This window comes from Cricetulus griseus, assembly GCF_003668045.3.
Source record: "Cricetulus griseus strain 17A/GY chromosome 1 unlocalized genomic scaffold, alternate assembly CriGri-PICRH-1.0 chr1_0, whole genome shotgun sequence".
Lineage (NCBI taxonomy): Eukaryota > Metazoa > Chordata > Mammalia > Rodentia > Cricetidae > Cricetulus > Cricetulus griseus.
Window position 1 is genome coordinate 193,449,403 of NW_023276806.1, and position 27,199 is coordinate 193,476,601.

The 27,199-nt window shown below is 42.5% G+C and overlaps 1 protein-coding gene across 1 annotated transcript; it reads right to left on the reverse strand.

Moving 5' to 3' along the window:
• Window positions 1–1,972: 1,972 nt before the first annotated feature.
• Window positions 1,973–27,086, reverse strand: Bpgm (bisphosphoglycerate mutase). Its single transcript, XM_027391423.2, has 3 exons — window positions 26,938–27,086; window positions 16,559–17,222; window positions 1,973–3,314 (listed from the first exon to the last, which is right to left on the reverse strand). Exons 2-3 carry the CDS (start codon window positions 17,157–17,159, stop codon window positions 3,136–3,138), a joined length of 780 nt encoding a protein of 259 aa, XP_027247224.1. The 5' UTR covers window positions 17,160–17,222; window positions 26,938–27,086; the 3' UTR covers window positions 1,973–3,135.
• Between the last annotated feature and the right edge of the window lie 113 nt (window positions 27,087–27,199).

Here is a 27,199-nt window from a genome sequence, read left to right on the forward strand (position 1 = left end):
ACACAGACAGACAGACAGACAGACAGCTACAAGCAAAGACCAGTCAAAGTAACAACATATTTTGTGTTAAACTTACGGTTCTAAGCTACTAAAGACTAATAGCTAGATCACCCAGTCTATGTTTACTGCTTGTAAAAAATGATTAATTTAGCTCATGGTTCTGGAGTCTAGATGGACCAAAAGCATGCTGCTAGGATCTGGTGAGAGCCTAACTTTACACAGCAGAGCGCATCACATGGCAAGCTGGAGCAAGAATGACAGTTCAGGTCTCTCTCTTACTATGATAGAGCCAAGAAAGCCACCCTCTTGCCCCACTCTCATGACTTCATTTAAACCTAATTACCCAATGCCCTCCCCCCCAAAAAAAACATCATCACAGGAATGTTATGTTTCTAACACAGCTTCTGGAGGGACATAGTCATCTACAACACTCGAATAAACACAACTATCCGTTACAGAATCACTTCAATTCGATTCAACCTTTAATTCTGTCACATAGTTTGCCAATGGATACTGGATAATTAAACTTGTCTTATTATTTAGCTTTTGATGTTCTATATTTGTCTTGGATTCAGTGGTTTCAATTGCTTTCTTAGTCCAGTGTGAGACCCCAGCTTGAATTGTCATCTGTCACAACCAGATCTCCTGTGACACAAGGCAGTTTAATGCAACGAATGCATTAAGTGAGCCCAAAATTTGCAAGAAACCAATCACACAAAAGATAAAAACAGAACATAAGACCAGAATCTGCCTGTTGAGAAGTCTTTTTCTACAAGGAGCTGAACTTTGTGAAAATTCTTACGTGTAGCTATGGAATAAAAAGGACTAAAATTGACACTGTGGATGAGGGGTCTTCTGTCTTGTAATTCTGTTTTTCTCCAGTTCATTCTGTCAAAATCAGAAAGGGACTAGGAAAATGAAGAACTACAATTGCAGGATGAAAGTCTATGGAGAGGGTGGATTCTTTTTGTTTGTTTGTTTGTTGTTTGTTTTCCAGACAGGGCTTCTCTCTGTAGCTTTGGAGCCTGTCCTGGGACTCCATCTGTAGACAAGGCTTGGCTCAAACTCACAGAGATCCACCTGCCTCTGCCTCTGCCTCCTGAGTGCTGGGATTAATGGTGTGTGCCACCGCCGTCCATGGAGGGTGGATTCCTGATCTGAAACCTCTCCTGGGAGGAGGAACAGGAAGAAAAGGAAGACACTGCATTTCAATAAGAGTGGGCAAGAGTCTAAGATGAGAAAAAGCTTGCTGACTGGAGGCAAAAACTGACCTGGAAACAGACCACACTAGTTTTCTTGTACACTGTTGCCATGGCAACACGCAATAGCAAACACCATGTCCAGGGGGTGCTGCTATCTCAGCGGCAGCATTACTCTTACTGCAAACCCTTCATTCTCTTGAACAGAGTTCCTTTGAAAAGTCCTGTCGGCAGCTGTCTTGGATACATGACTCCTCGGACACACGGAGCTGCTGCTGCTCTGGTTTTTGCCTCATCTTACCACACTGGACACAGCAAAGGAGACCTGTCAAGCTGGTCCCCAGGGAACTCACAACAACATACTCCAGGGACCACATTTACAGAAGGACGCCTTCTTTTGCTTTAGGAGAAGAAAAATTGCTCACTTTTGCCACGGTTTCAGAAAGAGGCCAAGATTAGGATGCAGTTAAGCCCCCTTCCAGAAATCCCAGGTACAAGCTAACAAGGCAAAGAGAGCAGCTTTACTAGCTCATCCTGAGGTTGAAGCATTGCACTTGTTAAAAGTGATTTTATCTTTTCTGTTCACATATATTTCATTCAAATCTCAAAACAGTAAATATTAGAAAGCGTTGACAAAAATCCCCTACAGAAGTCTCCAAGATTCCAAATGTCTTGTTCATCACTTCAGCCATCTTTTCTGCCAACCCCTAAAGATATTGAATCAAAAAACCAAAAAACCAAAGTGGATACCAAGCAGCAGGAAGAATTTCAGATTGGTTTCTGTCAAAGACAAATTTTAATATAAAATGGATACAAGCAATTTAATCTATGATAACTACCATGACTGCAAAATGTGTACATGACCATGACTGAAATGCCCACGCCCTGTATCCAGTGAGGCAACAGCTTAGGGAAATGGTGCCTCACACATGGCACATAAACACACCGTGGACAAGAGGCACACTGGGGATGACCAGTGATCACTCCTGTTCACAGCCACCTAGGCTAGGACACCCCCTATCTGTTGTACTTAGTTGAGGAACAGCAAATATACGTGAGACACTCCCATATACCCATCACCCTGATGAGGTGACTAAAATCACATGCACCTTAACTTCCATCCCCATCCGGCCTTCAGCTCAGGAGTGGCCTGTGTTGAAATAATGCAGCCCTTGGGAGTGTTGTTAAAGGAGACAGTGCCAAGGGCAGGTTCAGAGGACGTCCTAAATTTTATCACATATTGAGACACTTTGCACATTGTTTGCAGTCACAAAACTTTATTTTAAACTAACTGTTAACCCAAAGATTGAAGTTCAAAAACTAAAAATGAAACAAAGAATATAAACAGCCCCAGCTGTGCATATGCTGGTCGTTCCAGTGGCTGAAGACCACCTCCACTGATGGCAAACAGGGCAGCGCTGGACGAGGGGGAAATTAAAGCACCTTGCGCTATTGTGAAAATTGGTTATCTTCCCTAGGACCCGGTCTGTGACGATCCCATTTGATGGGCCTCTGGTCTAAGCTACCACAGTACTACCTAGTAGTCTTCACTCATCTCAGAATTACTAAATAAAAAGGTGAGCTGCTCACTGGGACAGTGCCTGTCAGTGGTAACTCAGCAATGACTTGTTAAGTGATAATCCATTTTATCTCCACTTGTTACTCTCCTGTCTCCAAAACTCATAAAACAGTCTTGATCAAACCCGACTGTGAACTTACTTCAAACAGGAGTAGCAGAAAAGTTAACACAGGCTTAAGCCAAAAGTTCTTCAGCATCTTAAGGTCACATCTGGGCCATGATAAATTACCTAGTTATCTACACAAACTCTACCACACAGCCTAGTCTTGAGGAAAATGGGGACAACGGGGAAAGGAGAAACACACTAAGTAACACACTGAATGCCACTCCTGCCATGATTCCTGGCCACACTGGGTTTTATTTTTTGCCTTGTTTCACTTTTCCTTGGTCATCCACTTTCTTAATGGCTGCCTGGATGGCCTCCTGGTCACCCAGGAACTGGTGAGATCCAACAGCACGCAGGTTCTCGTCCAACTCCAGCAGAATTGGCACTCCGGTAGGAAGAGTGATGTTGATAATATCGTCGTCTGAGATACCTGTGGGCAGGAGAGAAGAAACAGGGTCAACAGACGAACCTGGAGAAATACTACCTTAACGTCTGAGTGCACACTGAACTTGTCCCATAATAACTACGTGCCTAAAGCCATGCCAAAAAACACAAGGGGGTCCCACCTACGGTTCTAGAACACCAAGAAACAACAGAAAACAAAGCTTAGACAGTGCTATGTCTGAGAATTGTATGTCCCTTCTGGAGCAACTTGTTCCTGGCTGTTTCTTATCTAAAACTGGCAGAAAACAAAACCGTCTGAATGCTAGTCTTAAGATAAGGGCTTTTCTTTCATTAAGCATGGAATTTAATTCACACTTGATTAGAATGTGGTTGGTTTTCCAGTACTTATGAGTTTGGGCTAAACCTAGTGAAACAGGACTTCTCTCAGAGAGAGCCAGGAAGCACAGCCAAGAGGGATCAGGAAAGAACTCTAGAGAACGCCTCAAACAAGGCCTCTATCTTCTACTGCTAAGGAAGGAGGGCATGTGTATCGGACAGGTCACCTTTAATTCTTGAATGTAATTCACCTTTGTCTACAGGAGTCGGAATGGCAGAAGTGGGCACGCACAATCACCAGTAACTCCAACACCTCTGGCCTCCCTCAACACCCATATTCCTGGGGCCTGGGGCCTAAGTCCAGAGGCAGTGCTCACCTACAATGCACTAGACCCGGGACTCAAGCCTCAGCACTACCAAAAAAAAAAAAAAAATCACTTATAAAAGTAAGATCGTCATAAAAAAACATAAAACAAGAACAACATAATGAAATAACAGGCAAAATATCCGACATTTCTCCAAACATAGACTGTCACAAAGCCCTGGAGAAGATGGCTAGCATCCTTAAGTCTTCCTGGAAATGCAAATCCAAGCCACAAGGAGCTACCAGTCTGGGTCAATGAGATGACTACAGAAAAAGTCATATATAAATAAGCGTTTTCACAAAGGCAGAGAATTTTAACACAGTATAAAGTCAGGATGTCAGAAGGCTGTAGCCTCTTTGGAACAGTTTGGAAAATCCTCAGGCATTTGCAGAGAAATACTGCTTATGTCCATATCAAAAGTTATATATAACACCTCATAGCAGCACTATTGTGAAGAGCCAAAGCAACCATCAACCAATGAGCCAATATGTGATCTAAGTACTGATATATGCTACAATATGGATAAGCCTTGCAAACATGATAGTGGGAATATAGCTTTTAGTAGTGTCTGCATGGAACCCATGGCCTTGGGTTCGGTTCCAAACAATAGTTTTTTTTTGTTTTTGTTTTTGTTTTTTTTAAGTGGTCACAAAAGACTACTTGTAGAAATCCATTAAAAGATAATGTTCAGCGCAGACAAATCCATAATTACACAAAGTGGATTAACTGATGCCCAAGGCTGGAAAACGAAAAGTATATATCTACATTTAAATCAAGTTAAACATACTGACTGCCTTACATTATTTCTTACAGTGAAAACATTTAAAACCCTTTCTTTTAATTTTCTGAGCGATCTAGAATATAACAGCTACTGTTGTTGAAAGGTTCAAGCTTTAATGCTGATCCACTCTACCTCTTTAAGAGACAGACCCCGCCCCCTGACAACAGTAAGGGCACGCACAGGAAAACATGCTACATCATCACCACGTCACCCGCCATGCATTACGGCCTGCGTGAGGACTCTGGGCATACATGGAACCTCAGTGTGCATGCGCAGTCTTCCCTTTAAAAGTTCCAACTTCCCTGCTTCGCTCTCTCTCTGCTTCTGCTCTTCTCTCTGTCTCTTCTCTCTGCCTCTCTATGGCTACCGGCCATGGCAGTCAGCCATTAGCCATGTTCCTCTTCCTTCTTAGGCTCTCTCTGTTTCTTCTTCGCTCTGCTCTTCTGCTCTTCTCCCACCTATGTGATCTCTCTGCCTCTCTATGGCGACCGGCCATGGCTGTCAGCCATTAACTCTGTTTCTCTTCTCTCTTAGTCTCCCTACTCTGCCGGGCCATATAATAAACTAGTTAACATGTCTCATCTTGCACCTTCCTCCTCCTCTTTTTCTTTATATCTAATTTAAACAAAAACATAACAGTTGTTCTACCATGCAACAATACCACAGAACTTACACTGCTACAACTGTACTTAGTACCCCTTGATCAATGTTGTCCCTACTCTTTCCTTCTAAAACTAATTATGTTGCTGAATTGATGATTGTGACACAGTCAGCCCTTCGTGTCCACTGGATTCTCACACATGGATTCAATCAGCCACAGATGGCAAATATTTGGAAACAAATGATTCTGTACCAAAGGATCTAAACCTCCCCCCTTGTCATTCCCTAAACATCAGAGTAGAACAACCATTCACACAGTTCTAGGTGTCACAATGCCACTGAGGAGTGAGGGACAGTGTACACAAGTACCATGTCATCTTACTTACGTTAGGGACCTGAACATCTACCTACAGATTTTGGTAACTGCATGGTTGTCTGGAACCAGTCCTCTATAGTTACTTAAGGACAGTTATACATGAAAAGCACTATAACACTCAGTTACATGTGGATTATAGCTCAGTAAAGCTGTTAAAAATACCAAGCAGATCCCTAAAGACTAAATGAGCCTGTTCACATCACAAGACTATTAAGGCTATAAAAAAGAACTGTTCTTATACTTAGTACTTAAACCCTGGTCATCCGCCTTGTTCACTGTTGTTTCCAACAGAGAATGTTTTGGGTTTTGCTTTGCTCTGATGAAAGGCTCGGTACTACCTGGACATCAGTCCCAGTGTTGTCACTGGAAAAGGGGAAGAACAGGTTTGCCTGAGCTTAAAAGAGCTAAACACAAGGAGCACATGGGCCAGGTTTAGAGGTCACTTTTGTGATCTTACAAACGAGTTCTAGGTTTTCAGCGGGTAGCTAGAGCACACCACATGGGACTAAATGGTATGACTTAGATGCAACTGGATCCAGCAGGCTGAGTCCTTGGCCAGAGCTTAAGTAGTTAATGACTCATTTTTGTGTGAGTCCACTAAACAAAGGCCCCTAGACTATAGTATGTCACTAACAAAAACAAAGCTTTAAGAAAAATGAAGTGTTTCCAATGAAGTTAACATTGTATTTTAATAACTCCTCAACCCATTCACATAGTAAACTAATTACTTACAAATACTTAAAATACTTAGACTGGTTAATAATCAGCCAATGAGACTTAAACAGCTGATATTTTAAAATAGCAAATTAAGAAAAACCACAGGGAAGCCATTACTTGTTACTAAAACTTGGCATAAACTAAATGCGTCTTCCCAAGAAAGCTCAGTAAACAGAGTTCCTGAAGCTAGAACAGTGCAGCTGCACTGCATGAAAACAAACTAAACTAGCACAAAAGACACCTTAAATTATACTATCAAAGATTCACTCACTGGGACAGCAAACAGAAGTTCAAATATGTAGCCAGATATTACATCCCCTATTTGGTAACTAGCTCAAGGTTTGATTTTTCTTTTTAAGTTTTTATTTAGTCAATTATTTTTTAATTACAAGGTCTCATGTAGCCTGGGCTGGTCTTGACCTCACCGTATAGCTGAGGATGACTCAATTTCTGATTCTCCTGTTTCCACCTCCCAAGTGCTGTGACTACAAGCCTGCACACCACCACACCCAGTCACACTCTAGCCAAGTACTACACCAACTGAGCTACACACCCAATCTCTAGCTCACGTTTAATAGAGTCCAAGAATGTTTTACTGGAAAAGGCACCAAGTCCTTACTCTCTATCTACCTTCTTTCCATCACACTCCTGGAGCCATCACTTCATGTTATATACTTGGTGTCTTTAGCATTTAAGAAAGTAGCACAGGCTTGCCTTGAAGTTGAGATTTCTACTCCAGCTTCTGGAGGGCTGTGATTACAGCCAGGCAAGCACCAAAATATACCTACACATCACCTCAACAATACCTCTACAATACCTACACATCACCTCAACAGTACCTCTACAATACCCCCACCCATACAAAACCTCTACAATACCCCCACCCATACAAAACCTCAACAATACCCCCACCCATACAAAACCTCAACAATACCCCCAACCATACAAAACCTCAACAATACCCCCACCCATACAAAACCTCAACAATACCCCCACCATCACCTCAACAATACCAACTACACCATCACTGCAACTAGTTGAAATGAGTAAAGTATGTCAAATAAGAACTAACAGTTTAGGAGAAATGAAGGGAGTAAATCCATACCAAAAGTGGAAATTTTAAACAAACTTACATTCTGCACACAGGAGTAACTTCAGGATGTCAATTCTGCACCTGCACGCACCCCTTCTAAGTCACTGTAGCTGATGGGAACTCTGACTGCAAGGCTCCACTCCCTACCTTCTGGGAGAAGTGCTTGAACAAGTCTGGCTTCTGCCAGGAGTTCTGTGAGAACTCTGCTCTATCTGTTCGTCTGTGAGTCCAGCTCTCCAGACTGTGCCTCACTGCAAGAACACAGTCCATGTCTGCCCATCTGAGCGCAGCACTTTCAGGGGCTGCCTGCTAGGATGCAGAAACTATTTAGACATACCGTCTATCAATTACATCAACTGTATCACAGTGGATTTACTATGACTGTACTTTTTACATGGGACTGAAGGTTATAAGAAACAAAGGTTAATGATGCTGCAGCGTAAAGCTTTTGCATCAGAGTACTCCAAGGAAGGTCCTGTTGGACGTGCATTTTTGGTGAAATTACTTAAACATTAGAAGGAACACATAAGATCCACAGCGGGCATGGCCTTGTGTGTCGCTCATTCATGTGTACTCCAGCCCCTGGCCAAGAGCAGGACTTGGATCACTGGCCCTAGGCATACAGTTGAATTGAATGAATTCTAACTTTCTTGGCTTTCAAGTTAAGTCTAGTCTTTACTATTGAAGTCCTGATTAAAGACTGGACTGTTTTTATTATGAACTGAACAAGAAAAGGGATGGGGGGGACGGGCAAGCTGGGGGCAGTTAGCCAGTTCTTAGCCTGGAACAAAAAGTTGTTTATACCCAGGGTTAATCAAGCCCAAGTTAAATGTGTTCTGGGTGTTCTTTGGCTTTTCTCTAAATTGCCTACAAATCTTTTAACAGAAGGAAATGAAACTGGAGAAGAAGCATTCATGGGGGACATAGAAGGGCTTGTTACAGGACAAAAGGAAAGCCCATATTTTGGGATTTAACACACACACACACACACACACACACACACACACACACACACACACACACACACACACACACAACCCAGCTACAGTCAACTCTTTCAACTGTGAGACAGATTCTACCCGTTTCCCACCCAGTCTCCTGCTGGACCTGTGTGGTAAGAATTCTGTATTCTTCTGTTATCAATAAAGGATCAGAGGAGGGACCCTGTACCTTACAGGGAACCAACAACTACATCTAATTTTATGTCCTTAAAAATATTAATTTCACATAACATACAATTTAAAGACAGATTGGGGGAACCAAAGAAAACAGGGTATTAAATACTGTAACCCAATGACAGGATGACAGCTGTTATCCTAAAATAAGGCAAAAGAAATTTATTTACCTTTAAATTTTATAGTTAAAATCTTACAATATTTAAAAACAGAGGTTACTACAGTTTTGTAGGTTTGCATAAAAGAAAGATCAACTCTACCACTAAGCAACTACTTGTCTCCCAAGAAAGAGGGCTTGAACTCATGATTCTGAAAATATCCCACTAAATGCCAGAGGTGACGCACACTTCGGTGGCTATCGGCAGCTGGCTACGGCTGACCTTTCCTCCCGTTTCTCTGATTTCATGTCCCCGTTTCTCGGCCCTGCTGTGTGTGCAGCTGCACACAGTTCTCTAGGGACAAAGTCCAAGTCTTACACAAATTTCTTGCCTGCCACTCTTTCTTATCCCAGACTAGAGCCTGCCTGATCCTGTTCTTAAACCCAGACTAAACAGTCTACTTCCTCTGGAAAGGTGCAGACCACATCTAGCACTCAGTTTGGTACCCGGCTTTTCCTTCAGTGTGGACCGGCAGGAAACAAACAGGAAGTGACTATGCCAACCACAAGAAAAAGAAACACACGCCTGTCTGGAACTGTGCGGAACGGGATGCTCTTTCTTAGTCCTGCAGCCTGTTGGAAGTTTCCTTGCCTCTTATGGAGAAGAGTATCTGAGCCAGTCAGGGGTGGGGCCTGCTTTAACTCGGCTTATGGGCAATGTGTAGGTAATTGTTTATGTTTCCCCAAGCCAGTAAAGTAAATCCTGGAGGAGTTTTCTTACTCTATGACGTCCCGTGCCTTGTGGGTCTTCTGAAAGTATTAAACACTCTCAGGGTAAAAGTAAAGTGACCTCAAGGTTACATACAGTCTACAAGTCACTTGGCAGGGCATAGGCCAGACTCATCAGGCAGGAAGCCCGTCATAGATGTTGCCACACGGTTCCTAAAGCTTGCCATCCTTAGGTAAGAATGTTCGCTAACCTCCAATCAATAACATTTGTCGTCAACTGCATCACCCACATGTGTTGGCTCCAAGAGGTTCATAAAACTATTCCTAGACTAGCTATTGTAGGAAGTGGGGTCTGTGTGTATGTGGGGGGAACAGACGAATGCTATAGAATATAGTGGCAGATAAGGGTCATAGGTCTGTGACAGAAGAGCCATTATTAGAAGGGTTCACAATCTATATAAGTAACATCAGCAAGACTAACAAAATAGATGGTTGGGCTAGGGAGTAAGTAGCTCAGTGGCAGGGCGCTTGCCTGGCAGGTGTGAGGTCCTGGGTTCAATCCCCAGCAGCATAAAAATAAAAATGTAAGCAAACTCTTCCGGCATTTTATATGTAACTTCTGTAAAGTTACATATAAGGGCTGTAAAGGGTACCCCGTGCTGCTGCTGCTGGCTTAGACACCTAAAAGTCAGTGCCTCAAAGTCCAGAAGACTGGAAAAGGTGAGTTTTCAAAGGCACAAGGAGGTGTAAGCAACCTTCACCTAATTCTACTGACAATCACATTCAGATAATTACTCTATGGAACAAAAAGTAAGGTCCCAATTAAGGGCAGTTCACTGAGCACCCTGAATAAAGTGGGTCTTTTCTGAGGCAATTTCACTACATTTACCCTAAGTGTTTACGATACAGCTCTGTTAAGTTTTGCATATAGCTGTATAAGCATTCTCAGGCAAGTTTCTTTCCTTAGCATGATGTAATGGATTCATCCATGGTACTAGGGTGTGAAAAGCTTGCTTGTTTTAATTGAAGCAGTTAAGTAGAGTAACTTACTGATTAGTGACTGATCCCATGAAACAAACAAACAAAAAATGATATGGAGACAGTAAACTACAGAATAAAACCTAGTACTGAGCTACTGCTTTCCAGGGAGCTAAAAGCCACATTCCGGTTTCTACATGAAACAAGATATCTATGTAAAATGTCTAGGACTATGACTGGCAGGAGGCATAAGCTCCCAAAAGGCCTCTTTGTACAGCTGTGCCAGGGAGTGCCATTCACAGACCACAGAGCCACAATGGCAGTAACCAATGGCAGTAAATTACTTTTTTAAAAAGGGTTCACCTGCAAGGGTTGCTCTGGACTCCCGATGCTTACACTACGATGTTCTCAATAAAGAATATTCAAGATAAGAGGTATCTTTCAGTAAAAAATTTAAAATGAAAAAAATCCTGCGTAGAAACTGAGCAACTTGGATTTGGGGCAGAGTTGACAACTCTGAGGGAAGATTATGGCCGTCACGGCCACGTCACCTGAGGCTTCCTGGGCCACTTCCCTGGGACCTGTCTTCTAAGCACAGTTGGGATGGGACTGCAGTAACATCACAGTTCCAAAACATGAGAAGCAAAGCAGCGGCCTAAGAATCAGCAGCCACGGTGTGAACGGACTTCTACAGACAATATTATAACTACTTGTCTAACTGCAGTCACCACTATTCCCATTTCTGGGTCAGTTCTTAAACAATTAAGAAAGTAGTTTTATAGTCAGTAACAAGCTTTATGTTTGTCAGGCAGTTTAAAGACAATATGAGAAGTTTTCCCAGTTCCTTGTAAGACCCAATTTTATAGGGGGAATTTTTATATAAATATTAATACCTATGAATTGGAATCAGATGAATCTACAACAAGCATTTCTACCTTTAAAAAAAATCAGTGTAAGCAATTTGGCAACTTTTGTGTTTACAGAGAGTAGGCACTTCAAAGACAATCAATTCTAATGGTTTCAGATTAGTTGTTAAGTCTAATATTAGGAATAACTCCATAAAGTAAGATGACTTTATAATTTATTGTTTGAGCTTGGGCAATTCTAAAAGTAAAAGGTGGTAGTAATTATATCACAATGACTACTATACGTCAGAAATGAGTTTTGTGGGACAAGTAACTAAGGTAATGTAAATTGGCAATGTGGTAAATTCCCATAATAAACATACATACTCCTAGTGTCGGTTCCTATCAGAGAGCAGAGATGTCCCTCCTACACTAGTGGAGATTCATTTTTTTTTTTTTGAAAAAAAGCTAGCATCTAGAGTCAGTGAAATATTTTAGTTAAGAACTTATTAAGTAGCACATGAAGCTCTATAACTATAACTGTTGGAACCCAGGCATTATGTTCCATTGCCTGCCCGTAACTGAAGCGAAAGAACAACAGTAACCTTCTGAAGACCTGACTTACAAGACAATAGATAACGTTGGGGTTCCTGTGTCAGTGAGTGGACATGTCGACAAGGACTTAAAGATGCTGAAATCTCATCAAACTGAGAGAGGTGATACGGAAGACACTGCTCTTCAGGATACCATTTCTTCACATCCTGGGAAGATATTGGTGCTTAATCCTTCCCTGTGTGTTCAAAACCAAGGCTGTGTGAAGCCACAAAATGCAACACCTCGGAGTCATTATGCATTTGGGTCTGAATTAGTTTTATTATTGTTGTGCTCTCAGGAACCTTTCAGTGTTGCTAGATTTCCACAACCTCACATTGTTGCAGAATCCTGTCGTGATTCAGTTCCATAAGGGTTTCTGACTCACAGTTAAGAAGTTGTGAGGGCACTTGGATCTTAATTTCCATGTTACAAGAGAAAACAATGGAAAAGCATTTGGAGCACTCCCAAAACAATAGATAACTACTTTATGAAATAATCCTAAACTCCAACCCAGCCTGTTCCACATACATGAAATAACTTCCTCCATGTTAGGTAGGCAGTCCACAGCCAGAAGGGATGGGGAACACTCAAGAACTCCGTGAATCCTAAGTGGATCCAAAAGGAGCTACCACAAGCTCTCTATGAACCCTAACAGGGAATACCACAAGCCAAAAAGGTGGGGGGTGTTCTCACAAGATGGGCAAGAACCAAAGCCAAAGGTCCCTCTATTTCCTGGGGTCAGATTTCAACCAGCATACCCACTGTGCTGTTTCCTGGGTTATGGACTAAGTCTACCTACATCTCCTGGCTTTTGTACCATTTCTCCCCAAAGGCAAACTGTCATTCTCCCCTGCACCAAAACTACCATTTCTATTCTCTAGCTCCTTTGTACCCATTTCCTTTTCCTGCAGACATCTTCCAGGCCTCTGCCTTGTCTCATGTGCGCACACTTCCTACGTAAGTCTTTTCTTCCCATTCCAATTCCACTGCCTTAAATCAAGTACCAAAAAATAAAAAAACATTTCCTTCCTTTGAAGTTATAACAAGATCATTTCACTTATTAACCTCTGAAAGACCACCGAGTCTCATATACACAGCTTTTAGGAAGGCTTTCAGAAGTGCTGGGAGCAGTCAATGACCTAAAGCTTGCTCACTTCTCAGAAAGCCCAGGAAGTCCTTTTCGGTCGCAGTAAAGCTTAAGTTTTTGCCTTTCTTATTTTATAATCATTATCTATGCATATCACTTCCATATACTTGCCCTAAACCATCCTTCACTAACCTGAACAGTAACATAACCTTTATATTTTTAATTTCACTAATTTTTATAGAATTAATAAAATATAATTCAAGCCGGGCATTGGTGGTGCACGCCTTTAATCCCAGCACTCGGGAGGCAGAGGCAGGTGGATCTCTGCGAGTTCGAGGCCAGCCTGGTCTACAGAGCGAGTGCCAGGATAGGCTCCAAAGCTACACAGAAAAACCCTGTCTCAAAAAAACAAAATAAATAAATAAATAAAATATAATTTACATTCAAGCCATTTAAAGTGTACATTTCAATAGCTTTTGAAACACTGACAAGTTGTGTAGCCATCATTATAATCATACCGAGTTACTCTCAATCACCCTCACATTCCAGGCATCATCCCCTGTTCTGTCAGTGTGCATTGTAGTCTATGTTCTGTCTCTAGACTTGTGCCTATTCTGAACATATTTTTACAGATTCATTTTTATTTATGTGTATTATGTATGCCTGCAAGAGTAAATGCCACTTACGTGTCAGTGCCCTCAGAAACCAAAAGAGGGTGTCAGATCCCTTCAATCTGGAGTTACATGTTACATGGGTGCTGGGAGATGAACTTGGGTCCCCTGGAAGAGGACCTCTTAACCACTAAGCCATCTCTCCAGCCCCCAACTCTGGATGGTTTATAAAGAATTCTACACTGTTAATCCTTTGTGACTAGCTTTCTCATAGTGTAATGATCTCAATATTCATCTGTTATAGTTCACACAGTAGTTAATTCATTTTTACTGACAAAAAGAAATATACTACAGTGTGGCTGTAAAACATTTAATTTGCCTATAGTTGGACATTTGAGTTTATCTACTTTTTGGCTGTTATGACTATGCGGCTATGAAAGTCTATGTACAAGTTTAGTGTGGAAATTTTCTTTTCTCTTGGGAGTTGATATGGGTTGAACTGTATCCCCGGAAAAAGATATATTGAAGACTCAACCTCCAGGACCTCAGGATGTAGCCTTATTTGAAAATTAGGTCTTCAACAGAAATAATCAAGTTAAAATGAGGTCACTGGGGTAGCCACTAACTCAATAGTATTGAAGAAATATGGACAAGTGTAGGGGGCCGTTTCCTGCATTCTCCATTACAATAATGGTGCCTGAAGACACCAAAATGTAAATTACTTCACAGGCGCTGGGTAATCTCCATTCCTTTGATCTCTGCCTATCCTGTGGCTCATTTGGCCTGAGGAGCTGAAGCCATTCATAGGGTAACACGTCCCAGGCGGCTGCTTGCCAGCCTTTATTAAGGAACGGGATTCTTGGTTCAGAGTCTCCGCTCTGGTAAGCTTATGCTCTCCCAACTCTCAAGATGCATTAAAGCTTGTCTGCAGAAGGATCCGAGTGTCCTGCGTGTATTTCTTGCCGGCGAGAACATACAGCGCGCGCGCGGGACAGACAAGGACCCCTACCCCCACAGGAAGAACACATGGGAAGAAGACAGAAATGATGGTCTACAAGCCCAGGGAATATCAAATGCTGGCAGCAATCACCAGCATCTTGAAGATGAAGAGCCTGGACACAGAGGAAGACCCCACCCATGCCTTAGAACTTAGGAATTCTCGACTCATAAAATGAACTTCTGTTGTTTTAAGTGTCCAACTCTGGGCACTATCTTTACAGCTGCATTAGTTCACTAACAAAGCGTACAGGGGTGGGGCAGCCGGTCATGCTCAGGGTATACTGAATCCCTTTAGGAAGCTGCAAAATTGTTTCCCAAAGCCACTATACCATCTGATTAGGTAATTTTTCAATAAATCATTAATACATTAAAAATTTCCCTTAATTGCAGACAAGTCTTCTAATGCTCAACCTCATCTTCCATAGGTGTTTTCCCTTCACCTCTGCCACGGTGATGGCCTCTCTCACCACCATTGCAGAGATCCTTAACAACCAGTAAATTACCAGTGTGCTAGTGGGACAGGGAACATCTAGGGGAAAGAAATGTCTTTGTAGACCTAACCTTGTAGACAGGTAAAGAGTAAATGGTACTAAACAGCAGGAAACTTTTTCTAAAAAAGGGATCACTAGCTAAGGAAAAAGAACACTCTGATGGAGACGGTGGCATTTTCTTTGGAGCCTGATCACAAAACGATCAAAATTTATAGAATATAAGTTCTGTCGGAAATATTGGAATTTTAAATTTCAATTTGCTGTTCTAACTGAATCCTCAACTCCTTAAACAATAAATATTTATAATCTGTTAATGGCAGTTACATATAATTTAATCACATTTTAATTTTCCTGAGCAATAATAGAATCCTTTATATATTTGAATAAATAAGATATATCACAAAAACATGACCACTGTGTTTATCCAATAAACTCTGTAACAGCTGATAAGGCCTATAGATTATAGACTCTGCATGACAAGTGGATGTCAGGTATTCAAGTAATAACCTGGGTCTAGATAATGACACTAAAACTATGGTAAAATGTTCATATGAAAATCTCAAAGATCACATCCCTTTGGGATCAGTAACCTATCTCCTTTCACACAAAGCTTCAACCACTCCGATCCACAGCTTTTATGGAGGAATGGTGAAGCAAGAGATTCACGACCAGCACAGTGACGAGGCGGGGAAGACGTGGTACAAAACAATCAAAAGAACAGCTGTGGTGATTAGTGAAGGGGCAGCAAGAGTGAGCCTCGGTCACTGGCATCCCAGAATGGTGAGCCCAGAGTCCTCAAGAGTTCTTGTTTAGAATACAAGATCAAGTGATTGAAATAGACTGAGACTCCTGATCCTCTCCAAGCTCTTAGCAGAAATATGCAAATAAACCAACTCTTTCATTTCCCTCACTCTCACATTCTCATTGGCAGTGACTAAGCCTAGTCTGAGAAACTGGAACAAAAGAACTGCTCAGGAAATCCAGGTCTGAAAACACAGCACAATTGTTTGAAATTGGAGGAAAATAGACAAAACTGAATTCTAGATAATTTACTTAAAGGACTCAAATTTATTTTCAATTCTTAGCCTCTTTTCATTTTACAGCAGAAGCCATGTGACCCTTCAAATCAGAGCTTGTCAAAGTGCAGAGGCCCCAAAACAGCAGCTCACCTGTGCCTCTTGATTCTCAAACTCCCAGGGTGCAACCCACAACTCTGTCACAGTGAACCCCCCACGTGACTGACTCTGCCTCAGCCATGATGACCACCAAAAACGACGGGAGTTTTAGGTTATAGGACAGTGGTTTTTAAAACATGAAGTGGCAAGGGGCATGAAGAGAGGAGAGTGCTCTCAATTTCTAGAGGAAGACCCAACTACAAGCCTTAGCAAGCTCTAAAGCAAGACAGAAAGCCAGTACCTTCTAGGTGTTTCAGGAGGGCTCTACTGCTATTCCCGTGAGCAGATATCAGAATGGTTTTGCCCTTCAGTATTTCAGGGGCAATCCTTTCCTTCCAGTAGGGAAGAAGTCTTTCCAGAACATCTTTCAAGCTTTCGGAACGTGGCAGCTGATCCAGTGATACGTCACACACTTTATACCTCCGGTCATCGTAGATCTCATGGAAGTAGGGATGGGACTCCTCAATAGGAGGCGGGGTCACGTTGTAGCTTCTCCTCCAGAGCCTCACCTGCTCTTCACCATGATTCAGAGCCATTTTCTCCCTGTTAAGGCCAATCAAGGCTCCATAGTGACGCTCATTGAGACGCCAGGAGCTCTCCACGGGAACCCATTCCTGCCCCAGCTCTTCCAGGATCAGCCAGGCTGTGTGAATGGACCGGTTGAGAATGGATGTGAAGACTAGATCAAACTCAAAGTTGAGGGCTTTGAGTTGCTTCCCACAGTTCCGAGCTTCCTGCAGTCCATCACTGTTAAGTTTCTGGTCCACCCAGCTACAAAATCGGTTCTGCTTATTCCAGTCGCCCTCTCCATGTCTCAGTATAATAAGTTTGTGCTTGGACATGCTGGTGGTGGCTGAACTTCCCAAGTGTGCTCAATGGGGTAGTGCTCAAGAACTGCAGTATATCTAGAAAGAGAAGAGAAAAAAATACAAATTACATTCATTATTCAAATGACTACCCAGAAATGGAGAACAATTATACAACAGCCAATTTCTAAGATAAACTGAAATTCCTTTGAACAGTTTTGACGTCAAACATCTGGTGTTCATACACTGTGGCGTGAACAGGCACTCTTCAGATAATTACAGACAAGGCTGCTGACTTGAATTTTCTGATGGCCAGATAGTATGTTAATTGTATGACATAAAATGGCAACACTCCATTCTAATGGTGTGTTTCTACCCAACAAATAGGCAGTTTATGCTTATTAAGGAGACGACAAAAGAGATGAATTACAGATCTCAAAAAGAATGATTGGCAGCTGGGAGTGCCAAGCTCCTAGCAGTCGACTCTACACCGAAAGCATCCTTCTCCTTTTGAGTTGTCAGGGTTTTTCCAGTTTTACCTTATTATGGACATAATAAAGCACGTTATCTCATACATGCTATGCCATACATTCTCTCTGACGGGTAGGTGGCAACCAGTTCTTTGATACTACAGGCTCACAGATCTAAGGTCTGGGGAGACACTCTGGTTCATTCAATACTCAAACAGAGCAAATGTAGTACTCACTGAGGTAATTTTTTACCTGCTGTTGGCAGGAATAAATCCGGATGCAAAACAAGTTATCAAATGTAAGCAGCTGAGAGATGCTGCCTGCAGGAACAGATTAACAGAAACAGGTCTGTGGGAGTACAGGGAACCACGCCGATAAGAGGGCCTTGCCTCCTCCCCCGGCCTCCCGCCCCCACCCCTGCAGAAATTCTACTCACATCAGCCACAAATTGTGAGGATAATCTAGTAAAGCAACCCTAAAGCAATTCCACACTTCCTTCTGCTGTTGCTACTACCCCCGAAGATCTATGGGCCTACTCCGTCCCTTGGTTCTTCTAGATCTGGCTGCATCAGTCTGACTCTCATACTGTGGACAGGAGTAGGTCACCACAGACACACATTGCTCACTTGGCACTTCCATCTCCACCCCACTGTTTTTTCCACACTGGGGAGCAAAGATTGTATGAACACCAGGGCCTGGCTTCTGCCATTCTGGGCAACTTCCAGTAGCTGGAGATTTTCTGTCTTGCTTGAGCTGTGATTCACCCACAGTTATATAACAACCAGCGACAGGGGTTACTGGAACCTGTGTCTAGATTGTACTCTTTTTTAGTAATTCCTGGAGATTCCAAGGGGGAAAAGCTTCAATAAAATAAGGCTTTAGGAATAAGGGGTGGTGGCGGTGACTGAGGTAGTCTGTAAGCAGCCGAAAGGCTACAAGAATTAGAATTAAGATATCTTTCTTGCTGAGCATTCAGTTTGAGGCTTTAGTGTAATTGGAGGAGGGACGCACCCAGTGTCTAGAGGAACGAAGGCTCAGGTACAAGCACCTCACAAGGCAGAGCAACTGCAGGGAGACCTTCTCAGCCACAGAGGGGCACCAAGGTGGCAAAAGAGAGAAGAGGATGAAAGTCACCTGAGCCAGCTGACTCTTCAGGCCCAGGGGATAATCACATTGATGAAGCTCCAGCTTCAAGGATCTTCACCTGGGAAAGTCCAAGCAATGAACTCATGTGGATGGGTGTGGTACACAAGAGTGTGTGTGTGTGTGTGTGTGTGTGTGTGTGTGTGTATGTGCATGTGTGTGTGTGTGTGTGTCTGTGTGCGTGTGAATGTTTCATCAGCACACATGTCTGTGCAAGAAGAGGATGGCAGATCCCCTGGAACTAGAGTTACAGATGGTTGTTAGCCACCATGTAGGTGCTGAGAATCAAACCAGGTCTTCTAGAAGAGCAGCCAATGCTCTCAAATGCTGACCCATCTCTCCAATATTTTTATATTCCTGCTTTGAAAAGCCTCCATCAGCCAAGTAATAGAAGCTTCGTGCCTAGTGAAAACCATACTCAACCTTGTAAATTATGTGTTTTGTTTTGTGGGTAAGAAATGAGAAGCAGACAATCCTCTCCTCTGGCCCTTAATTTGGCACATCAAGCACAAAGCCTCCAGGCTAAAAGGTTAGTGAAGGAATTTTCCCTTCAAATGAAGAAGGCCATCCTCTTGGTGTTAACTGTTGACAATCTAGAATTTCTTAGGAGATGGCCTCTGAGCATGCCTGTGGAGATGATCTTGACCATGTGACTGAGGGTGGGGGCATTCCCTGATTGAGATCCAGGACTGTAGAAAAGCAGAGGGAGGCAGCACAACCCTAGCATGGATGCATTATTGCACTGCTCTGCGCTTGACGGTGGGTAAGATGTGACTAGCTGCTTCCCACTCCTGCTGCCTTGATTATCCTGAAATTATGGACCATAACCTGAAATTGTGAGCTAAATAAACCCTTTTTCCTTCAAGCTGCTTCTGTCGGAGTATTTTATCACAGTGATGAAAGGAAACCAAGACAGGCATGGTGGACAAATTCTATAAGCAAAAGCATTTCTCAATCAGTTCTGGATTACAAATTATATCAAGGGAACCAAATGAGTAGCGATGGCATTATCAGTACCCAGATACCTGCCACTGAGCTTCCCAGTATCTTAATCTGCTCCAACTGCTTTGTTTTTTTAACAAACAATCCTGACATCCTTTTCACTGAAAATATATATAGTGGAGCAGAACTATACTACAGCCACAAAACTACAAACACACACTTTCCTTCACACTGACCTATTGGAGGTAAGCAAAGGATGAAGTAGCAAACTAGACCATCTATCTCAGGTAAATTCAACTTCCTTTTACTAATTTCCTATTGAACTAGCTGCCCAAAGTGTGCAGAGGCACTGTTGAGGTGGCAACCTTTAAGATACCTCTCTGTCAGTATTTGTTGAAGCTGGCCTATATCAAATGTTTTGCAGTAGGTACTCGTCTGGAGACAACTCTTATGGAAAGATGGGGCTTTCCTATAACCCGTGTTCTTTCTTTCTTCCTCACCACAGGGCTCTGTGTGTGTGTACATGTGCATGTGTGTGTGCGTGCGTGTGTCTGTCTGTCTGTGCTGTAGTCTCAGTTTGGGAATCCAGGCTCCGTGGATTTCACTTTACAGAGGCATCTCTAGTCACAACTTTCTCTTCAGATCTACGCACCCATTTCAGAAAATGTACTGAATCACGTGAATACAGAGGAAAGTGTAGCTCATCACTGCTAAGCCTCGACACACCAGGCAGTCACTGCAACTAATGAAGAGCTACCGTTGTAATGAAGAATAAATCCCTCTCATCCCAAATTAAAACCCATTCCTTTAGAACCTCAATAAAACCTTCGTTTTTATTGTTTTTGTTTGGGGTAAAGCCCACCACCCTGCAGTTGGTTCTCAAGGGTGCTCTTTTTGTCCCTCAGCCAGTGACTGACACTGAACTTAGATGCTAATTCTCAATTAGTTTACTATCAAAAATGGCTGCATAGGCTACTGGGTTATTATTTCCTGGAGTTTCTTCCTCTTATTATTTATTAAATGTGTGTGGGTGTTCTGTCTGGATGTCTTGTCTGTACACCACATGCAGTATGCCTGGTGCCCATAGAAGCCACAAAGGGAGTCAGGTCCTCTGGACTGGACAGACAAGTGTGAGCCACCATGTAGGTGCTGGAAATTGAACCCAGGTCGTCTGGATGAGCAGACAGTGTTCTTAACGACTGAGCCATCTCTCCAGCTTCTTCCTTTTAAGAGTATAGTCTGCTTGAAGAGAGTTTATTAAACCAATGTTACATGACTCTCACTCATCTTCCCTTCCTTTCTCCCCACTGTTTTTCCTTCTGTCTAGACATTTCTTTCTCCCCACTGTTTTTCCTTCTGTCTAGACATTTCCTTCTTATGATTTATGGGTACATGTGGGTATGGCATGTATACACACTTTACTTATGTATGCACGTGCGTGCATGCGTGCGTGCGTGCGTGTGTGTGTGTGTGTGTGTGTATAGGTCAGAAGTTGCTGGCCAGGTGTTTTCCACATTATTGATGTTGTTGTTGTTATTATTATTATTATTATTATTATTATTATTATTATTATTGGGACATGAGTTCATGTTAAACCTGGATCTCACCAAGATGAGCTGGCCAGGAAGCCTCAGGGATCCTCCTCTCTTAGCCTCCCCAGGTAACATGCTTGGATTACAGACATGTACCACCAAGCCTAGTTTTTTACATAAACACTGGGGACCTAAGCTCAGGTCTTCATCTTTGTACAGGATACGCCACCTCCCCTGTCCTAGACATTATTCCCTTAGTCCTCAAAGAAGGTGTGCCTTCTCTACTCCGCTGAAGCAACTTCTCAAAAGACTAGGATTAGTCACTTCTACATGGAGACCGTCTTCTCTCAGGTCCCATGCTACTCTGACTCTCCTATACCCATCACGTCCTCAGTGGACCCTCAGTCCTCACCCTAGCATTTGGTCCTGCATTTCCTCCAGCTCTCCTACTTTTACACCCTGGCCTCAGATTTTTGTTTTATCCTACCTCCACCTATGCTATGATGATGGCAGTGGTGGTGACCTTAACCACAGCAATTAATCCAAACTGCATATTGCAACCTTCGGCCATGCTTTATGCAGTAATTTCTATTATGCCCATTTTACAGATGCAGAACTGAAAGGAAAAACTTGCCTAAAGTAACATGGGTTGTACATGGCAGAAATTCAGCCTCAGTGGCCCAAGGACACCTTCACACCCTGAGCCATTCTGCTACACTGATACTGGAACTCAAGGCTCTGACCACAAACCTTGACAGCCCAATTTTTTTCTCACTATTTTCACCATGATAAATGAATGACTGATATGCTGAAAGCCCATCTTTGTGAGCCTTCCCAGACCTATCCACTTCTTGGGTTTCCGAATGTGCAGAAATACAATTTGGGCACAGCACAATGATAATCCTGTGAGGAACAGGGCTCCAGCAGAGATTGTGTCTTCAAAAACACCAGTGTGGGAAGGTGTACATGCTTGTGTGCCACTAAAAGTGAAAGCAGCTCACACCATGAGAAGCTTTTCATTCATAGAGAGGAAGAGTAGGGAGAGATTATCTCTCTCTTCATGGACATGGCATTATTTGAGGTGGATTTGGAAAGACACTTAAATTCAGATTGACATAAAAAAGGAACAGAGTTCTAGCCGATGGCAACAATCAGGAAGAGGTGAACAGAGAGAACAGTAGGCCCATTCAATATGGCTGGAGTTGTAAGTAGGCACTGTTCATCCTGATTTGCCTCAAATGGTACTGCTTTGCGCTTTTTTCCTTCCCCACATAAGTATTATTATTATTATTTATTATTAAGGCCCCTGTATGGGACAGTGTAAGCCACACCTGCTAGAAGCTGGCTACAGGTGTGCCTAACCACGCCCTAATGGGTGTGGTCAAGGTGAGGTCAGAATGACTCGAGATAGGGTTTAAAGGGACAAACAAGGCACATGGGAGCCCCTTCTCTCTGGCCTCCCTGGCTTGCTGCCCCTGGCACGCTCTGGCTAGCGTTCGGCTTGTGTTTATCTAATAAAGGATATCTTAATCTCACAGGTTACTAAGCTCCTTCATTAGGCCTCCTTCACACCTATTTGGAAAATTATATGGCCACTCTGTATAGGGCATAATCAGGAAGTAGGCGGAGACTAATCTAGAAAGATAAAACTGGCTCCAGGAAGACCTTGTGCCAAAGAATGCAGACTGTGCTAGAAATATTGAGACATCATTAAAAGGTTTAATAGCATGCATTTGAGGACCAAGCAGCATTTACACTCACAGACAAGTACAAATATTAGTTGTGGGGGGTTTTGCAGTCACCCTGGTAACATAGAATGACAGCCTGGACCAGGAAGATGGCTGTTAAAAGGAATAAAGAAGAATAAGAAAAAGAAGAATAAAGAAGGAATAAAAAAGAGTAAGAAACTATAATTTAGCTAAGATGCTAAGATCTTGGTAATATTCCCTGTAAAAATCTAAACAGTGCAGTTTTTTGGTTTTGTAGACTATAAGATCTCTGTCAGAACTAAGTACAATTGTATAATTCTGTCTCGGTGACTGAAAGTATCTATATGCAATGCATAAGTTAGTAAATGTGATATAATCTGATGATGGCATCAAAATTAGAATTTCATATAATTTTCATGTTATATTTTTTATTACTAGGTTAATTTTTATCAATTTAAAATCCAAAAAAAAAAAACCCAAAAAACAAGCACACCCATTTATATCTGTGATCTAAAGAAAAATAATGGGCCAGAAGGCTTTGGTCTGGAAATCCCTGCCTAGCTAGACCCCACACTTGGATGTGTTCTTCACACTAGTATTTCTGGCCTTAACCAAGTATCCCATCACAGAGGACAGTCCCAACACTATAAAATAGCTGGCTTTTAGTGGCACTTTGTTTTGAAGAAACAAAACAAACAAACAAACAACAAAAATCACCAGCCTTTCACTCTTGGCCAGAAATGCAAAGTACCTCAGGTAATGGAATCCCATTCACAGTTTTTTTTTTTTTTTCCTCAAAGAATAAAACACTAAGCACACCGAAGTCAGTCTGAATACCCAGTTTGTGCTTAATTCATTATTTAGGAAGAGGTTCAAGGGGGAACTATGGGAAAATGATTCACCTGTTAACCTCTACAGAACATATCTTGCAGAGTTTTATACTAAAGTGAATGTCTATTTGTTCAGAAGCAGGTGCTATGCAGCTGTCTTAGCAACAGAGTCAAACAGGTGATTTGAAGAGTACTTTCGTGGGTTAGTTATAACTTTCTAAGACCTTTCATTATAGTATATGTAGAAATATATATATATGTGTGTGTGTGTGTGTGTGTGTGTGTGTGTATACATTCCATCTATATTATAAAACCAAAGGTTTTTTTTTTTTTCACTATAAATGCCACCGTGAAGCTATGCTTCAAAATTAGTATTCATTTGCCAAGGCAGAAACAGGGCTGAGAGGCGACTGATGGGCGTGTAAACAAGTTTACTAAAGTTACTTCTTATCTCAGAACCTCTAAGTATGTCAACATTTGCAGCATGCCCATCTTGCTACTGCTTCCTACTCCTGTTCATCATTAAGCCGCATAACTTTGCATATTCTTTCCCTCTTCTGTTTACAAATTAACACTGCTAGGACTTTGCTTCCTCCTTCCCTCAAGTGTGTGAAAAGTAATGTACACTTAAGACTCTTGTAGCATAACTCATGAAAAGATGGAGACATCAACAGTGTGAAACAGAACCTAAACTTTTACTTTCTTCCAGGTTCAAAACGGCAGCAATATGTCATGTAATATCAAATAAGGGACATGGGACCAGAACCACTTCTATCCAAAGCTTACCTTTGAGAATTAAATAGCCCCAAGGTAGGCCTTACCCCCTCTGAAGAGTGGATGGGGGGTGGGAAGGTGGGAGGTGGGGGGGGGGAGAAGGGGAATTGGGGTTGATATGTAAAATGAAAAAATAAATTTTTTAAATTAAAAAAAAAAAAGAAAGCCAGCCGGTAGAATCCTAAAACAAACTAGAAAAAAAATTAAATATCCCAAACCACCTCAGAATTCTCTGAGGTTTTCCTTAGTTCAAACCCTTCCTGTGACGCTTTCAGCAACCTTTACTTCTCACTGCACGAGGGATTTAACTTTATGGAAGATGAGCGTGCTCTATCTGAGGACAAGGAGAAAGACTACCAATGTCTCCAACCAACTAAAAAGGACCATCAGTGTGATTCTCCTGGGCTGGCGGTATGAATATACTCAAAAATCTAGAATAACGTAGCAAGAAGGAAGGTTAGAGGAGACGCTTAAACAAAAGAAAGAAAACTGCCATCCAATGTGGGTGAAAGAGAATGTGGAATGAATGACGCCATCCTAGAAGCATACCGACTACCGTGAGATTCTGCAACCCAAATGTGCTAGTAAAGAGGCCAGTGTCAAATTTATAGTCTATAAAGTGCTGTATCGCCATATTTCCTACTGAGAGGGTTTTATGAGCGATACCTGTTGATCCAGGGTCTCACTATGTAGCCCAGGCTGGCCTCAGTTTTGCAGCAATTCTCTTGCCTCAACCTCCTAAATCCCTCCATTGGAGGACCATGGCACCATGCCCAGATACCACTACCTTTTGTTCTGCTTCTCCATATAAATATCACTTCACACTTGATTTCAATCCAAGAATGCCCAAGATGCCACCAGTGCAAGTATTTTTTGTGTCCTCTGTTTTCTAGACACATAAAGTTGGATTCATGGATGATGAATTTGGATTATATCAATCACTACTTAAAGTGAAGCAACCCTAATAATTTCAACAAAACATAAAAGGTAAAGAGGAAGAGAAACTAAAAAACAAACAATCCAAACACTAATAGTGGTTACCTCACAGTAAAGAGATTAAAGATGACTTTTTTGCTACATTGTACTTCTATACTCTCCTTTAATTTTTTTTCTTTTTTCTTTCTTTTTTTACAATGATATGCTTTGCTTGGTTCCATTTAAATATGGGCACAAAAGAACACATCCTTGAGGCTGGGCACTTTTATTTGATAGACTTTATATAGAACTCAATGCTGTGAGATTTTCCTTGTGGACTTAGTAGTGAAAATTTGTCTAATCATTTTTATTTTTAAGTAGACTTTAATGAGGGTATGGGCCTCAGAAATTGGAAAAATCAAAAGTCAGTGCTGAAATGATTTAAGATCACTCAAATAGTAACAACTTCTGAACTAAAGCCAGTGTCATGGCTTCTAATTCACTGTTCTTTAGTTATGCTATTTGTTGGAAGTATGCCTTTTAAAATTCCAGCACTATCCTGGGAGTATCTACAGTGTGTGAGGTGCTATAGCAACAGGAAAATGGGTAAAAACCTAGTTTCTGGATTCAGGGGGGACAGTTTTAGAGACAAATTCATATGGCTTCTGCTTCCATTATAAAAAAAAAAAAAAAAAAACAAACAACAAAAAACAAAAAAAAAAAAAAACGTTAGTACCTGCTGACGAAATGTATCAGTTTGTTTTTTATTTCCTTCTGGAGTCTGAATTCTGTTAGTTCACAAACTATAATTCCTTTGCAGGGGGGTCATCCTGCAAAGCCTAATAGTAAAGCTAATTACAATTTTGCTTTTCTTCTGACCTACTGTAGTGAAATGCTGGCTCCTATCCCCTAGAGCAAAAGGAATTACACTTTTTGGACGTGGTGGAGGTTGTGGTGGTGGTGGTGTGTGTGTGTGGGGGGTGTTTTTAGTGCTCCCCTGAACCTGTAATTGGCTACAGAGATCACTACTTATGAGACCTCTTGGCCTTCCATGGCTTTTTCCCCCGCTTCCCCTGGTTAACTTACACTTTCAGGGTCAGGTCTGCCGCCACCTACATACAGAGCGAAGCCCCGCTGCCTTCCTTCCAGGGGAGCTACTAGCCAAGACCACTGCCACAGCCCTGAGAGCCCAGAGAGCCCTTCAACATTCCTGAAAGCCATCAGCACTCTACTATCGGTGCATCCTCCAGCCGACACCACCCCCTGTTGCTGAGGGAGGCGATCTGAGAGAGGGGCAGCTGAGAGCCGGGGGATCCCAGAGGCTCGCCGCCCGAGGAGCAGGCGGAGCGGGCGGAGCGGGCATCCCACTCCCACCAGGCGCCAGAGCCGGGCAGGATAGGAGCCAGCCGGCCTTCTCACGATACAACGCCACGCCACTCAAAAAAGAAACAAGAAAAGAAACTCTCCCAACTGCAACACGCTACAACGGAGCCACTCACCTGCCCGGACACCGCCAGCAGCCGCCGCTCCGCTGCTGGGAGGCGAGCACTCATCTCGAATCACCGGCACCGGCGCTCTTTTCTAGCCCCGCAGCCAGGTTGGGCAGGACTGATGGCGCCGCGTATTGGAGGACATGGCTGTCAATCACCAACGGCCCCGCCCTCCCACGCGCGGCCGGCTCCGGGTTCTTTCCGTTGTCCCCAAGCCCTCCGGTAAGAAGGGAGGTTCTGATTGGTTTAACGAGGAGACGGACGCACGGCT